Source organism: Geotrypetes seraphini, chromosome 19 (genome assembly GCF_902459505.1).
Source record: "Geotrypetes seraphini chromosome 19, aGeoSer1.1, whole genome shotgun sequence".
NCBI lineage: Eukaryota > Metazoa > Chordata > Amphibia > Gymnophiona > Dermophiidae > Geotrypetes > Geotrypetes seraphini.
In genome coordinates, this window is record NC_047102.1 from 2217165 (window position 1) to 2233660 (window position 16496).

The window sequence follows — 16496 nt, forward strand, 5'->3', positions numbered from 1 at the left end:
GAACAACAGAATACAAGTTCTCACAACATGAGCAACATCCCTGATGCAGCCCAATGCAAGAAAGGCAACTTCATCTTATAGCTTCTAGAAGCTTTTGCGAAGGTTCACCGAGTATGTGTGTCACTTCCTGGTTCAATCTATTCTTAAAGCTTCTATTGTACTGTATTAACAAACAGCATATTATTAAGAAACTAAGAGAGTCCATATATAAATAGGATTCACTAAATTTGGCTAGAGGGATGCTTTTGTTCACTGTGTCTAAACTATAAAAGTGATGGTGTGTAATTGTCAAGTCTTAGGTTTGAACCAGTCATCAATTGTTCACATTTTAAATTATACTTTTATTAATCTTGTTACTGTTTTTATGAATTTAGTTTGGACTTTTCTCAACTGTTTTTTTAAGGTATGTTTATATTAATCTTGTTATTGTTTTCAAAAGGTTTCCATTTGCTTTTATAAATTGAAACATGTAAAATATACATTTTGTTATCTGGAAGCACAAGGGGCAAATTTATTGAAGGACCCAACACGGTTTGTGGCGTGTCTACATAAAACATTTACACATAGTAAAAAAATAAAATCAAACTGTGTGTACATAAGAATCCTAACTATACATTTTTCATGTTAAACACTTGGATATTAAAATACAGTAGCAGCAAACAGGAAAAAAAATGTACTTAATGATGAAAACTTTGGAAAAATTGAAGTGGGAGAATGTAGCAAGACTCTGGTATGACAAAAACCCAAGTTTGAGGAAGCTACTCAGGTCAAAGTAAAAGATAAAGTGGATGGTGGCAGCAAGTTCTGCACTCTTCACACAATTCTACTACAAACAAACTTTTAAACAGTTTGAACCTAAGAGATGAGGGATGTTGAAATAAAAACGTGTAATTAAAATTGTTGTCAATGATGGCAAGAACTTCAGGACTAAGGAAAGTTCAATTAGCCTGCACACAGAACTCCTTGAGAGCAATACAGAGGCAACTAACTTCCAAAGAATTATTACTACTACTTATCTTTCAGGAGACATATGTCTAGTGTTCTACATAAGCTATGATAATTGGCATGCTTTAATTTGTGAGATATGCCTTGAGCCATAGGAAAAGGCAGATTATAAAACAAATTGACTTAAACAAGAATTACTTCAACACCAGCAGAAAAGCATTTGCTAGACACACCCTTAATTCTATATTACCTGCCTTTGGAGAACTGTAATCATTCTGAATTTCTATTTTGTTATCAAAGTTTGACCTATACACATGCAGTCACCCCACCCTACATCACTCTACCAACCTCACAATGACACGAGGACAGAATTTGTCTCTGTCCCTCAAGCCTCAGTATGTGTACTTTGGAGGAAAGGTGGAGAGGGAAGTATGATAGAGACGTTTAAATACCTACATGGCATAAATGCGCATGAATCGAGTCTCATTTGAAAGGAAGCTCTGGAATGAGAGGGCATAGGATGAAGTTAAGAGGTGATAGGCTCAGGAGTAATCTAAGGAAATACTTTTTTACAGAAAGGGTGGTAGATATGTGGAACACTCTCCTGGTAGACGTGATAGAGACAAAGACTGTATCTGAATTTAAGAAAGCATGAGACAAGCACATGGGATCTCTTAGACAGAGGAGGAGATAGTGGATGCTGTGGATGGGCTTTTCTCACATCAAGCAGCATTATGGAGTAAAGACCTGGAACAACTGCTCGTGCCTACTACTTATAGGGAATTCAGGAAACGCCTAAAAACACATCTGTTCCTGAAGTACTTAGGTAACTGACCTATACAATCTTAGTCCTCAACAAATGATCTTCGAACTGTTATTCACTAACTCTGAACTTTGTTTATTCCACTCAATCTGTAATACCTTTTAATCATTGTAAACCGCATAGAACTTCATGGTCCTGTGCTATATAAACTGTTATTATTATTTGTCCTTTATCTGCCATCATGTTTTTATGTTTCTATGTTGATCAAGGTGAGTAGAGATATATGTTGTAAAACCCAATAGCACTGTCTATATATTGTGGCGACAACTGAATCCTGACTATTATGGATATAATACCTAAGTTTGTTCTACCTAAGTAGTGAGCTGTTACACTACAAAAGTTTCTTTAAGTTTTGAAACAAATGATAAATTTACAATTGAAAGATAGATGGATAGCTGAGATGTACTCGTTTTTGGATCTTTCAGTCTGGGACAAATGTGAGTGACTTTCCATAGGTCAGGAAGAGTGTGGTGTAATGGTTAGTTACAGCCTCAGCACCCAAAGGTTGTGGGTTCAAACATCATGCTGCTCCCTGTGATCCTGGGCAAGTCACTTAATCCACCACTTCCTCAGGTACATTAGATAGACTGTGAGCCCACCAAAACAGATAGGGAAAATGCGTATGTAAACTGCTTTGAATGTGGTTGTATAACTACAAAACGGTGGTATACAAATGCCAATCCCTATCCCCTAGAGCAGTGGTCTCCAACTCCAACCCTTTGCAGGGCCACATTTTCAATTTGTAGGTTCTTGGAGGGCCTCAGAAAAAAATAGTTAATGTCTTATTAAAGAAACTAGTGTTTAAGCCCGTTACATTAACGGGTGCTAGAATATATGGCTGTCTGTCTTTCTTTCTTTATGTCTCTCTCCCTGCTTTCCTTTCTTTCTGTCTTTCTCCCTCCTGCAATTTTTTTCTCTCTCTCCCTGGCACCCTTTGCCTGTCTGTCTTTATTTCTGTGTCTCTCTGGTCCCCTGTCTGTCTTTATTTCTGTCTGTCTCTCTCCCTAGCCTCCTTTGTCTGTCTGTATTTCTTTCTGTGTCTCCCCCCCCCCCACTTTCTATTTCCCTTCCCCTCCAGATCCCTGTGAAGTAGTAGCAGCATTTCCCCCCACCCACCCCCCATTCCCTTCTCTCCCCCCCCCACTTTCCTTTGCAGAAGCAGCAGTGCTATTTCCCTTCCCCTCCAGATCCCTGTGAAGTAGTAGCAGCATTTCCCCCCACCCACCCCCCCATTCCCTTCTCTCCCCCCCCCACTTTCCTTTGCAGAAGCAGCAGTGGTATTTCTCTTTCCCTCCAGGTCCTTGCTGAAGCAGTAGCAGCATTTTCCCCCACCCCCCATTCCCTTCTCTCCCCCCCCCACTTTATTTTGCAGAAGCAGCTGTGATATTTCCCTTCCCCTCCAGATCTCTGAGAAGTAGTAGCAGCATTTTCCCCCACCCACCCCCCATTCCCTTCTCTCCCCTACCACCACTTTCCTTTGCAGAAGCAGCAGCGGTTTTCCCTTCCCCTCCAGGTCCCTGCTGAGTAGTAGAAACATTTTCCCCCACCCCCCATTCCCTTCTTACCTTGAGCTGCCCTGCTCCGTTCGGCCCCTCCCCCTTCCCTTCCCGTGTGCTGGCCTGCTGCGGCTGAAGGTTTTTTTCGGCGACTCCTCCTGTTAAAACTCCCCCCCCTCCCGCAACCGCTCCTGTTCAAAGCGGCCTGCTGAGGTTCGCGGCCGCTGTAACGAACCTCGCAGGCCGCTCTCCAACTCGGTAGCATGTTCCCTCTGACGCGATTGCGTCAGAGGGAACGTGCTACCATGTGGAGAGCGGCCTGCGAGGTTCGTTACAGTGGCCGCGAACCTCAGCAGGCCGCTTTGAACAGGAGCGGTAGCGGCTGTTGCAGGAGGATTGGGGGGGGGGGAATTCGTGAGCGGCGGCAGGACCATGAGGCGGGATTGAGTTTTTCGGCTTCCCCTATCTGGGGAAACCGCCGTGCCGAACTGAGCTGCGCGTGGGGCCGTAGTAAGCGCGGGGCATGCTGCAGTCTTGCCGGCCACGGACATACGGATCATGGAAGCACGCCGATAAGACTGCGCATGCGCCGCCTACGGTTTTATTATATAGATGAGGTAAAACTCTTTATAGTTTATAAATCTTTCCTTTTGGTTAAGTCTTAATAATAATATTGTAATTTATAGCTAAAGAGATGTATGATCAAGAAACTGTTTTATTTTACTTTTGTGATTATGATAAACATACCAAGGGCCTCAAAATAGGACCTGGCGGGCCGCGAGTTGGAGACTACTGCCCTAGACTATGGGAGATCATTGCATAAAGGAAAGACATTAGTTTAAGAAGGAAGTGGATCATGCACAGCTGCTGGCAATTCGATGGTATGAAAACAAAAAAACCCAAAAGTGAGCACAACCCTACAAAGATCCAAAAATAGGAAACAGTATAAGGTCAAAGGATTCAATGTCATTAAAATACTATGTGGGAGAGAGTGCATCATTGACGGTGTATCCTCTTCTATGTAATGACAGAAAATAGAGACAAATATATATTTTTTTTAAATCCACTTACAGAAGACCTATTTTACAATTTATATAAAGTTTTCAATATTATTTTTATATTTGGGGGGGTTTCCTTATGTTTGTGCAGCTCTTAATTTTATTTTGCTTGAATATCATTAATGAATTTTTTTTTAATTGGCAAAATAGGCCAGGAAGCAGAACTACTGACTTTCTCATATGTGACACAGACAAGAGGTCATAACCTGAAACTGAGTGGAAGCAGGTTCAGGACAAATGTCAGGAAGTTCTGTTTCACACAGAGAGTGGTGGATGCTTGGAATGTTCTCCCGGAGGAGGTTGTGATGGAGACTACTGTTCTGGGTTTTAAGCGCAAGTTGGATGCACACTTCCTTGCAAATCATATCGAGGGATACGGGAAATCCGGGTCTTCAACAGGGAGCACCTAACTGGGCCTCCGCGTGTGCGGGTCGCCGGACTAGATGGACCTAGGTCTGATCCAGTGAAGGCGTTTCTTATGTTCTTATTTAATTACTCTAAGGGCCTGTTTTACAAAGCCGCAGAGCAACAGCCTCGAAGCCCTTTAAATCTCTATGGGCTTTGGGGCCGTTACCGCGGCTTTGTAAAACAGGCCCTAAATGATACTTTTTGATAACTGAAAAAGTCTGTTTTACATAGCTTGTAGATGCAAATAAACTTGCAGAATACTGAAAGCTGAATTTTTTGTCAATATAAATTGGTAAATAGCTTGAAAGCTTCCTATAGAGAGAGATTGAAAACATTAAGCTCACCTGTCCTTGCTGGGGCGCTAAACAAGTCATGACTTCACTGAGCATCACTGGTATGTGCAATCTTTTAAACTGTTTAGAGCCATCATTATCTGGAACACTGGATGTATCCAACTCCTTTTCGATGATCCGTTCCTGCTGCCATATTGCTGACGTGTGGGTTTTTCTTCCCCAGATGTCTACATAACTAGCACTGGATTTGAAATTACATGGATGAAGCCAAGTAGACCTTCTTAAGATACTCTGCAAGCCTGAGCACTTCAGCATGCTGTAGATGACCAAACCTTTTAAAAAAGAAAAAAGCAAGCATTAACAATTGCTTAAACATGCCTGCAGTGGAAAAAAAATGTAGAATTGTTATAAAATAGCCAATTAAAAAAAACTGGCTGCTAAGAAGATTCAATTTGAGATGCTCTATTTTAACAGGAGTCTTACTATAGGCATTTTTTAAAAACTGTTTGAGTGATGCGAGACAATGAAAAGCTGTAATTGCTTTCAATCATTTCTTTATTTTCAAAGAACTTTAGGGCTCCTTTTACGAAGGCACGTTAGCGGTTTAACATAGGCACGTTAGCATAGTGTTTTTCATAGAGCTTAATTTTAAAATATTTTTTCAAACTTTTATATGTTTATATTTTTATACTTAGCTTAAAACTGTGGCTAAGTCTTCTTGGCTCGAGATGTCAGCGTTGGTTAGGGATGTCAAAGCCGACATGTTTCGCACAGAGCTAAATAGGGGAGGGTCATTGGGGTGGGCAGACTAGATGGGCCGCGGCCCTTATCTGCCGTCTTTTTCTGTTTCTAGATAGCTTTTTCAAGGCTTCATCCCTTTTTCCCACCGACTACCACTGTAACCGCCAATTGGCGGTTACAGTGGTAGTCGGTGGGAAAAAGGGATGAAGCCTTGAAAAAGCTATCTAGTCGAAACATGTCGGCTTTGACATCCCTAACCAACGCTGACATCTCGAGCCAAGAAGACTTAGCAACAGTTTTAAGCTAAGTATAAAAATATAAACATATAAAAGTTTGAAAAAATATTTAAAAATTAAGCACTATGAAAAACACTATAAGACCCAGTGACGAGCTGACACGTAAAGCTCAGGACAATGAAATGTTTGAGTCCTGAGTGGTGCCACTGAGGGTCTGATAAAGTGCAAATACGGTTGCTTATACAGCTGGAAAGAAATTGTTTTCTAGCTAAAATAGAATTATATGTAGTAAGCCCCTAGAGCAAGGGTGTCAAAGTCCCTCCTGGAGGGCCACAATCCAGTCGGGTTTTCAGGATTTCCCCAATGAATATGCATAAGATCTCTTTGCATGCACTGCTTTCATTGTATGTTAAATGATCTCATGCATATTCATTGGGGAAATCCTGAAAACCCGACCCGATTTTTACTTTACAGCAGGGTTGTCAAAGTCCCTCCTTGAGGGCTGGAATCCAGTCGGGTTCTCAGGATTTTCCCAATGAATATGCATGAGATCTATTTGCATGCACTGCTAGCATTCTATGCAAATAGATCTCATGCATATTCATTGGGGAAATCCTGAAAACCCGACCCGATTTTTACTTTACAGCAGGGTTGTCAAAGTCCCTCCTTGAGGGCTGGAATCCAGTCGGGTTCTCAGGATTTCCCCAATGAATATGCATGAGATCTATTTGCATGCACTGCTAGCATTCTATGCAAATAGATCTCATGCATATTCATTGGGGGAATCCTGAAAACCCGACTGGATTGCGGCCCTCCAGGAGGGACTTTGACTCCCCTGCCCTAGAGTCAAAACCAGTGCTTTTGTTTTGATTTTTTGCAAATACATCTCATGCATATTCATTGGGGGAATCCTGAAAAGCCGACGCGAGGGCCTTTGACGCCCCTGGACTGTAGCTACCCGGAAGTGAGTGGGAGTGAAGAGTTGGCGGCAGCTTCAAAGAAAGGGGGAGGGATTTGAACCCACCAGCTCAGGCCGCGGCTCTGACCACTGAGAAGCCCACCTCGGCGCTTTGACGTCCAGCCTAAAGGGTCCCCCCTCGGCCGCCTCTTCTCGTCCTCGCTCGCAGCAGGCGGGAGAAACCCGGAAGGAGCCACCTGGCGCCGACGACGCCGGGCGGAGCGCGAGGCAGAGCCGCCAATCGGAAGGCCGGCTCGCGGGCGTGCGTGCGAGGGTTGACGCCGCGCGTCGCGCGGACGGGGGCCAATAGGAGGCCGCCGCCGCGGGACGGCTTGCGTTTGAATTTGGGCGGGGCCGCGTCGGAGAGCGAGTGGCCGCTCCGCCGGTGCAGGTGAGCTGAGGTCCGGCCGATGGAGCCCAACAGCCCCGATCCCGAGATCTTTAGCGTTAAGAGGCCTCAGAGACCTTCCTCGTGAATTGGATTCTACATCGCCTAGAATGTGAATTCTTATAGCCAAACAGTTTACAATTTGCCATAGTTAGGGGGGGGGGGGGACCGTGCTTGCCTACTGCAACAGTGCAAACATCTGAACGTTTTTTATACTGCTTCAGCCAGGGCAGGGATCTCAAAGTCCCTCCTTGTAGGACTGCAATCCAGTCGGCTTTTCAGGATTTCCCCAATGAATATGCATGAGATCTATTTGCATAGACCGAAAGCAGTGCACGCAAATAAATCTCATGCATATTCACTGGGGAAATCCTGAAAACCTAACCTGACTTTTACTTTACAGCAGGGGTGTCAACGTCCCTCCACGAGAGCTGCAATCCAGTCGGCTTTTCAGGATTTCCCCAATGAATATGCATGAGATCTATTTGCATAGAACGAAAGCAGTGCACGCAAATAAATCTCATGCATATTCACTGGGGAAATCCTGAAAACCTAACCTGACTTTTACTTTACAGCAGGGGTGTCAACGTCCCTCCTCGAGAGCTGCAATCCAGTCGGCTTTTCAGGATTTCCCCAATGAATATGCATGAGATCTATTTGCATAGAACGAAAGCAGTGCACGCAAATAAATCTCATGCATATTCACTGGGGAAATCCTGAAAACCTAACCTGACTTTTACTTTACAGCAGGGGTGTCAACGTCCCTCCACGAGAGCTGCAATCCAGTCGGGCTTTCAGGATTTCCCCAATGAATATGCATGAGATCTATTTGCATAGAACAAAAGCAGTGCACGCAAATAAATCTCATGCATATTCACTGGGGAAATCCTGAAAACCTAACCTGACTTTTACTTTACAGCAGGGGTGTCAACGTCCCTCCACGAGAGCTGCAATCCAGTCGGGCTTTCAGGATTTCCCCAATGAATATGCATGAGATCTATTTGCATAGAACGAAAGCAGTGCACGCAAATAAATCTCATGCATATTCACTGGGGAAATCCTGAAAACCTAACCTGACTTTTACTTTACAGCAGGGATGTCAACGTCCCTCCACGAGAGCTGCAATCCAGTCGGGCTTTCAGGATTTCCCCAATGAATGTGCATGAGATCTGTGTGCGTGCACTGCTTTCAATTCATACTCATTGGAGGAATCCTGAAAAGCCGACTGGATTGCGGCCCTCAAAGAGGGATTTTGAGACCCCAAAGAGCTCAGAGCGGGTTACATACAGGCAGCAGACGGGATGACAGTTGGCGAGAGAGTGTTAAGTAGATGGGTGGTGATGGGATCAGAGGAATAGTTTGATCTTGCCACTCACCATTCTAATTATAGGTTTGCTTCTGTTTTTAATTATAGAATTATTTTTATATTAAAACTTAAGTTTGATATGTTGTGATACGTGGTATCTGTTTTTTGATTTTAGGAAATTAACTTTTTTGGGGGAAGAAAATCGAAGGCTCAAGATGTCCACGGAGGATGTTTGTAGTCACGTAAGGGTGGTGGTTCGAGTCCGCCCACAGAATCAAAGAGAAACAGAAGGAAATTTCAGTAACGTAGTCCAGGTGGTGGATAAACACATACTGGTCTTTGATCCAGAAGTAGAAGAAATTAGTTTTTTCCATGGCAAGAAAATTTATCATCGAGATATAAATAAGAGAAAAAATAAGGATCTCAAATTTGTGTTTGATGCAGTTTTTAGTGAAAACTCTACTCAGATGGAAGTTTATGAAAATACAACCAAGGTGGTATTAGATGGATTTTTAAATGGCTACAACTGTACAGGTACATTTTATTTATTTATTTATTTTAAATATTTATAATTCACTTTTAGCCAAAGTGGCTCACAATTACCATATACATAGCTTAAAACACATAATGTCTACAAAATTCTAGACAACAAAACTAAACAAATAGAAACATGAATCAAAGAAGGGTACATCGCATCATGTTCATGAAAGAGAAGCGATACATCTCCATAACTCAGTCTAATGTACAGCAAAAAAAAAAAAAAAAAAAAAGCTTGTGCAAAAAGAGAGGCTTTCAATGAGTTCTAGGAAATGACTTAGTTGATTTCAAACTATGGTCCGTAGACGAGATTATTAAAATCCTTCCTAAGAACTCAGTGAAGAGGTATTACTGTCATGTGGCTCATTGTACTTGGAAGTTTGGAGCCCAAGCATTATTTAGAGTAACCAGAGGTAAAAGAAAATAATTGAAACGTAAATATAGTTTATATTTCTGACCTTACAAGAATGTGTGTGTAGTTCTTACTTTAAAAAAAATTGAGCATACAGGTAGAGGCCTGTGTGTTAAGTTTTTCTCCCATTTTTGTTTATGTAGAAAAATTGTTTAGCAAATTGACTGTTTCCTGTAATTTTGAATTAATCCTTTCCAAACAGATATCATTAGGATGACTTTTGGTATACATCATTCTATTTCAATGTGTCTAGTGGTGCTCAACCATAGGGTCTTGTATCTGAACCCGCAAGTTGCTTGCAGAAAGATCCAGATCACTTTGTTCTTGAGCGTGCGATGTTAGTGCGCAAGGGACACTCGGTGTTAATCATTTCTACTCTGCTCAAATCCAAGAAGCCTGCAATAGTCTCTGCCTATGCTAAGGCATGGGAAACTTTCCAGTATTGTTGCATTAAGGAAAAAGAAGCCTTTTCTCTGCTCAATCTCTGTGGTGTTAGCCTTCCTCAAGGGTGGCTTTGACAAGGGACTTATAGTCCAAGTGGTAGGACTCTCTTGTTTCAGGGCTCAGTCTCGACTGAAAGGCTTTGTTGGAGTCTCATCCAGACATAGCCAAATCCTAAAGGGGGCTCTGTGTCTCGGGCCTCCGATAAAACACTTGTTCCCTCATGGAATCTTAACATGGTTTTGCAAGGGCCCAGCCAGGCTCCGTGTGAGCCTTTGAAGGAAGTGTCCTTGATGATCTGATGCTCGACTGCTTTTTCTTGTGGCCATTACTAGAGAATGACAGGAACTCAATTTCCCCGTGAGTTTTTCTGCTGTCACTGTCCCTGCCCCATTCCTGTAAGCTTTGCCTTAACCTCACAAGCCTTGAACACTTATGGTTTTAAAGTGTTTGAGGCTTGTGCAGATGAGGATGGAGCTTACAGGAATGGAGCACAACAAAGAAAAATGGGGAGACCCAATGATCCACAGTGAAACATTCCACCAATGAAAACAAAAAACTGTGGATACAGATGTTCTGGAGATAATTTATTTTACACTGACATGTAAAAACATGAAAATTCAATTAAAAAAGTACAGTGATAAATACAGTGATAAAAATCCAACCGGAACCTAGAGAGCACAGTGAAATACAGCAGAGGCACAAGAAAAAATCCAGAGTGGATTCCTTCTGCAGATGGCACATGGCTATTGGGATACTACCCATCTGTCTAGAATGACTCACCTATCTACTGGAAAAGAGCTTACCAGAGTAAGGACATCATCTCTTTTTACATGTCTCATGATAAGTAAGAAGAAAAAAAAAATTAAACTAAAAAAGAATTAAAAACATCAATTTCTATAGCTTGTTTCATCAAAATCTGAAGACTTTTTAAAATACAAAGTTTATTTTTATAATCTCGGTATGATCTCTAATTCATCACGCACACAGCTTTTACTTTGATTTTAGTGTTTGCTCAATTTAAAGGTAACAGTATTATGCGTTTTGTTACTGGCATTCACGTCTTGATATCTCTTCTCCCTCTGAAATGCAGTGCTTGCTTATGGAGCAACAGGGGCTGGGAAAACCCATACCATGCTGGGCTCACCTGGGCAGCCAGGAGTAATGTACTTAACCATGATGGAACTTTATGATCGTATTCATCAATTAAAAGAGGAGAAATTATGTGAACTTGCTATCTCATATTTAGAGGTAAGTCATTAAAATAATTCAGATATCTCTTCTCTCTCGACACACAAGCCTTATTGATCCAAACTGCTCATGAGGGGCAGTGTATGGTGGCAATTATCAGTAAGTAGATTAGTACACGAGTACTGGTATATTGGCAGATTCTTTCTAACTATGTAATTGCAAGAGATTATCTGGGTAGTTTGTCTTGTATGATTTCACAGGAAATTTTCAGAGTAAAGAAGTACAGTAAATGCTTGGTTTACGAGCATAATTTGTTCCAGAAGTATACGTGTAACCCAAAGCACTTATATATCAAAGCAAATTTTCCCATAGGAAATAATGGAAACTCAAGACGATTCGTTCCACAACCCAAAAACTATAATACAAAATACTATACGTACTTGTATTGTAAGACCTCGTTAATTTAGAACAGTCACTACACTCCCGCAGCTACAGAGAAAGAAGAACCATCGGCTCAGTATGTACTTGTATTGCGAGACTTTGCTTATTTAGAACAGTCACTACACTTTTGCAGTGTCGGAGAGAGCGAAGAACCATCAGCTCAGTTGTGATGTGTGTGTACTGTATGTATTTGCATTGCAAGACCTTGCTTGTATATCAAGTTAAAATTTAATCAAATGTTTTGCTTGTCTTGCAAAACACTTGCAAACCAAGTTACTTGCAATCCAAGATTTTACTGTACTCACATACTTTGCATCTGTTGTCTTGGTTGATCCTCAACCACACATCTGTATATGTTACCAAAGACAGGCAGAGTGTGCTGAACAAAAATCACTGGATGCTGCTGATATATGGCTTTAGCAACATAATTGATATATTATTTTTTGTGCTCTTTTTACAAAACCTTTTTCTCTTTCATAATCTAATAATGCAGCATTACAGACCACGTGATCTTGGTTCTTTTATCATTTGTAGGTGTACAATGAACAGATTCATGATCTTCTTACCAATTCGGGACCTTTAGCGGTTCGTGAAGATGCTCAGAAAGGTGTTGTGGTTCAAGGGCTGTCATTGCATCAGGTAAAATAGAACAGTGTGAAAGACTGGATAAACTAGTCTTTTCTTCTATGGGTTAATTTTAAACCCAACTCAGGTTAGTAGAGTCTCGGTTAACCGGGACACTTGCACAACTGACGAAATAACTGCCGGTGGGGGAAAAAAATGTCCCCCAAAGCACCAGCGTCCTGAGCCGCAAATCCTCAAGCTCTCAAACCCTGAAGCAGCTACTACTACTATTTTTCACTTGTATAGCGCTGAAAGGCTTATGCAGCGCTGTACATTTTGACATTTATAGACAGTCCCTGTTTAGAAGAGCTTACATTCTAACTTGGACAGACAGACATGGCATAATGTAGGGTTGGGGATGCAGAACCCAATGTGAGAGGAGTTAGGAGTCAAAAGCACTCTCAAAGAGGTGGGCTTTTAACTGGGCCTTGAACACTGCCAAACTCCCTCTTTCCCTTCCCCCCGCGCAGCAGAACCTCTAATGTCATCAGTGACGCAGCGGCACAGGGAAGGCAGCAAAGCAGCCTGTTCAGAGTGCTGCCGCCGATGCTGAAGGTATATCGGTCTCGCGGTGGGATGGTTGGTGGGGTGATGGATGGGTCAGTGGGTTTATTAGGCAGATCGTGGGTCAGACAAGCAGTGCGCAGAGGCTGCCAATTGGCTGGTAGTTTGGTGTATTATGCATATATCTGGGACTGGGTGATGGAAGACAAGAGTAGAAAGTAGGTTGAAGGAAAATCAGGGCTGGGGGATAAGGGAGTTTCTACCCTGTAGACCTCGCCTCTTCATCCTTATTCTTGGGTACCAACTGCTACGGGGTACTTATAAAGACTCTAGAAGTGCTTTTGTTTTTGTTTGATTTTGTTTCCTTCATCCAAAGCAAATGTGTAAGGGGGACATTATTAAGGTACACAAGCCTCTGCAATGGGGCACAAGAATTAGGGTGGAGGAAAGGAAGGGAGAGATGATCGTTGTACATGAAAAAATAAGACATCCCTGAAAATAAGCCCTAGTGCGTTTTTGGGACCAAAAATTAATATAAGACACTCTTATTCTTGGGAAACACTTCATTTTTGGGTTTCCATTCCTTTCCTGATAATTCTTAATATTCTATTTGCTTTTATAGCCTCTGCTGTACACTGAACAGAGGGTTTCAATGAATCATCAATGATAATAACATAACTGCCATATTGGAACAGAACGAATGTCCATCAAGCCCAGTACCCTGTTTCCAACCGTGGACAACACAGGATCCAAGTAGCTAGCTAGATCCCAAGTAGTAAAAACGATTTTATGCTGCTTATCCTAGGAATAATCAGTGGATTTCCCCAAGCCATGGACTTCTCTTTTAGGAAATTATCGAAACCTTTTTTAAACTCTGCTAATTTTTAGCCCACGCTAAAACAGCTAGCACGCCTTTGTAAAAGGACCCCTATGTGTGGGACCTAGTGAGTGGAACAGGCTGTGTAAATTAAAAAAAAAATTGTTAAAGCGTCATCTGTATTTTTGGTTGTAATCCGCCTTCTTTAAAAGCAGAATATAAATAATAAACTATAACCACACCTATTTTGCTCACTTGTACTGGAATAACTTTTTGCAGCCAAAATCTGCTGAGGAGATCCTGCAAATGTTGGATTTTGGAAACAAAAACAGAACTCAGCACCCTACTGATGTTAATGCCACCTCATCTCGGTCCCATGCTGTTTTCCAGGTAAAATGTTGCATGGTGCTAGCCTATATATTTGTTGCTGCAACTATCGGGAAATAATTGCTCTAACGCTTTTTGAGTGCAATGGGTGTATCATTCTGGATGGACAGGTAATATCCCCATGCTTGTGAGCTATGCAGAAGGAATCCACTCCAGCTTTTGAATCCCTCCTTCACTAAAGGGCTCTGCTGTCCCCTTCAGTATTTCCTTTGGCACGCGAGCCAGAAGGAGTGTGTTTGATTTTCTATCGGCCTTTTTTGTGAAGTTTGGATGGCTTTTGGTGTTAATCGTGTTTTCTATTCTGCTTTTATCTATTATGTTCAAGGTCAGATTACAAGAGGTTGGGCCATTTACCCAGGACGGATTGACATAGACATTGAATAGGATTGCTAGTACAGGTAGATCAGTATAACTATTAATACAGTTAGGTCATAGTTTCAACTATATAGTTACAAGTACAAGTGGGTCATTGTTAGTTCTTTGTTTTGTCCTGGGAGTTGCATTAATTTAGAAATGGACTTTTACAATTACCGTTTCAGTTACTTCAGGGTTGGCTGCTTGTCTTGGTACAGAATTGCTTTTAGAAGTTTTCTGAACCTGAGGTAGTGGTCACAAGATCGTAGTGTAAATGGTAGTTGGTTCAAGCATTTTGCTAATTGATAATGGATGGACAGAGTAATTTGCCTTGTTGCATGCTGAGAATTTTAATTGGAAAAGATTTCTGGTGGAATATCTGTTGGAATGGCACACTAGAAAGAGGTTAAGTTCTTAACCTTTGCTAATATCTTTTCTAGTAGATGGGTGTGTCATTCTGGAACCCTACTCAAGGGAAGAGTGTGGCATAGTGGTTAAAGCTACAGCCTCAGCACCCTGAGGTTGTGGGTTCAAACCCACGCTGCTCCTTGTGACCCTGGGCAAGTCACTTAATCCCCCCATTGCCCCAGGTACATTAGATAGATTGTGAGCCCAAAGGGACAGACAGGGAAAACTGCTTGAGTACCTGAATAAATGCTGAGCTCCCCTGGGAGAACGGTATAGAAAATGGAATAAATAAAAATAAAGTACTCTGTTATCTCTTGCGCCTACCCACTATCTCAATCAGAGTTTGAGTCCAAACTGAAATTTGGATGTCAGTCAGTCTTTAGGAGTATAAAGAATGAACTGTTGGTATAACATGTTAGAGTTATACTTGAGCTCCATAACTGTTTCTGTTTTGATTTCAGAGCAGAACAGAGTTGTAGTTCAGGGAGTTTCCCCAGACCCCTCCTTAGCATATGTTTCTGTGATGGGCTATTTGCCTGCTTTGGGTGCAAACTGAAGGGGGCAGCAGAGCCCTGTAGTGAAGGAGGACAGATTCAAAAGCTGGAATGGATTCCCTCTGCATAGCTTGAGAGCATGTGGATATTATTCATCCATCCTGAATGACATACATTTCTACTAGAAAAGATATTAGCAAGGTAAGAACCTCATCTCTTTTTAATAGGGAATATAAAACTGGTTAGCATGACTATGTACAGCTCAGAGTGTTTCAGCTTCAAATCCATCTTACTACTTCATAGAAGTGTCTGGTTTATGTATTATAGAATCCTTCAACTGTATATATAGAATCAGGTTTTCCATCTTGTAATTAGTTATATTTGTTTCTTTATGACAAATGTTAATAAAAGGAAAGAGCAGAACTGTCATTAAGTAATTCATTGACAAGTCCATTAACAGGAGATGAAAGGGAACAGAGAACAAGGAAAAGAACATTTTGCCTTCTGGTACCAGTTGAATTTTGTACATAGATTGACAGGATTTGTATCAATATTGAATTTTTTTAATGTTTTTTTTTGTAATTTTATATTTAGCCTTTATTACCAGTGAAAACGTATGAGTATATTTGTAGATTCAAAATTGATGAGACTGCTGCAAAATAACATTTTAAAATCGTGATTTTCATCATTTTAACTTATTGGGCTTATTTTTTTGTTATGTAATATGATTTAGCCTCTCCTCTTCAGAATTCACTGTTTTTATATCAAAACAGTTTAATCCTTTTAGGAAGGATCTGAAAACATATCTTAAAAAAATGAGTTGATTATTTTTCCTTTTATTCTGGCTTTTTAAAAATTGACTTTTTTTATTCGTTGCAGGTTGCTTTGGACTGACACTAGGGATTAAGTATGCTAAAAGCAACCAGATTAGATTTTATAGGCTATAGAGTTGCAAGCGAATGAAAATATGGCATGTTAATACTCACTAGAGCAGGGGTCTCAAAGTCCCTCCTTGAGGGCCACAATCCAGTCAGGTTTTCAGGATTTCCCCAATGAATATGCACTGAAAGCAGTGTATGCACATAGATCTCATGCATATTCATTGGGGAAATCCTAAAAACCCGACTGGATTGCGGCCCTCAAGGAGGATCTTTGAGACCCCTGCACTAGAGCCATGTTTCAAATACAAAACTACTATGTATTGTTTACAACAAGGCTTGACAGAACCAAGGCT

The 16496-nt window shown here is 41.4% G+C and overlaps 2 protein-coding genes across 2 annotated transcripts in view; one reads left to right on the forward strand and one right to left on the reverse strand.

Moving 5' to 3' along the window:
* Window positions 1–7211, reverse strand: part of METTL15 (methyltransferase like 15) — a 62654-nt gene extending 55443 nt beyond the window's left edge. Inside the window, exons 1-2 of the mRNA XM_033928429.1 lie at window positions 7062–7211; window positions 5075–5355 (exon numbers count right to left, since the gene is read on the reverse strand). Coding sequence (XP_033784320.1) covers window positions 5075–5338 — 264 coding nt within the window. The 5' untranslated portion in view covers window positions 5339–5355; window positions 7062–7211. The remainder of the gene's footprint in view (window positions 1–5074; window positions 5356–7061) is intronic.
* The window catches only part of KIF18A (kinesin family member 18A), a 43777-nt gene continuing 34482 nt past the window's right edge, over window positions 7202–16496 (forward strand). Inside the window, exons 1-5 of the mRNA XM_033928428.1 lie at window positions 7202–7349; window positions 8828–9186; window positions 11136–11293; window positions 12209–12313; window positions 13899–14009. Coding sequence (XP_033784319.1) covers window positions 8868–9186; window positions 11136–11293; window positions 12209–12313; window positions 13899–14009 — 693 coding nt within the window. The 5' untranslated portion in view covers window positions 7202–7349; window positions 8828–8867. The remainder of the gene's footprint in view (window positions 7350–8827; window positions 9187–11135; window positions 11294–12208; window positions 12314–13898; window positions 14010–16496) is intronic.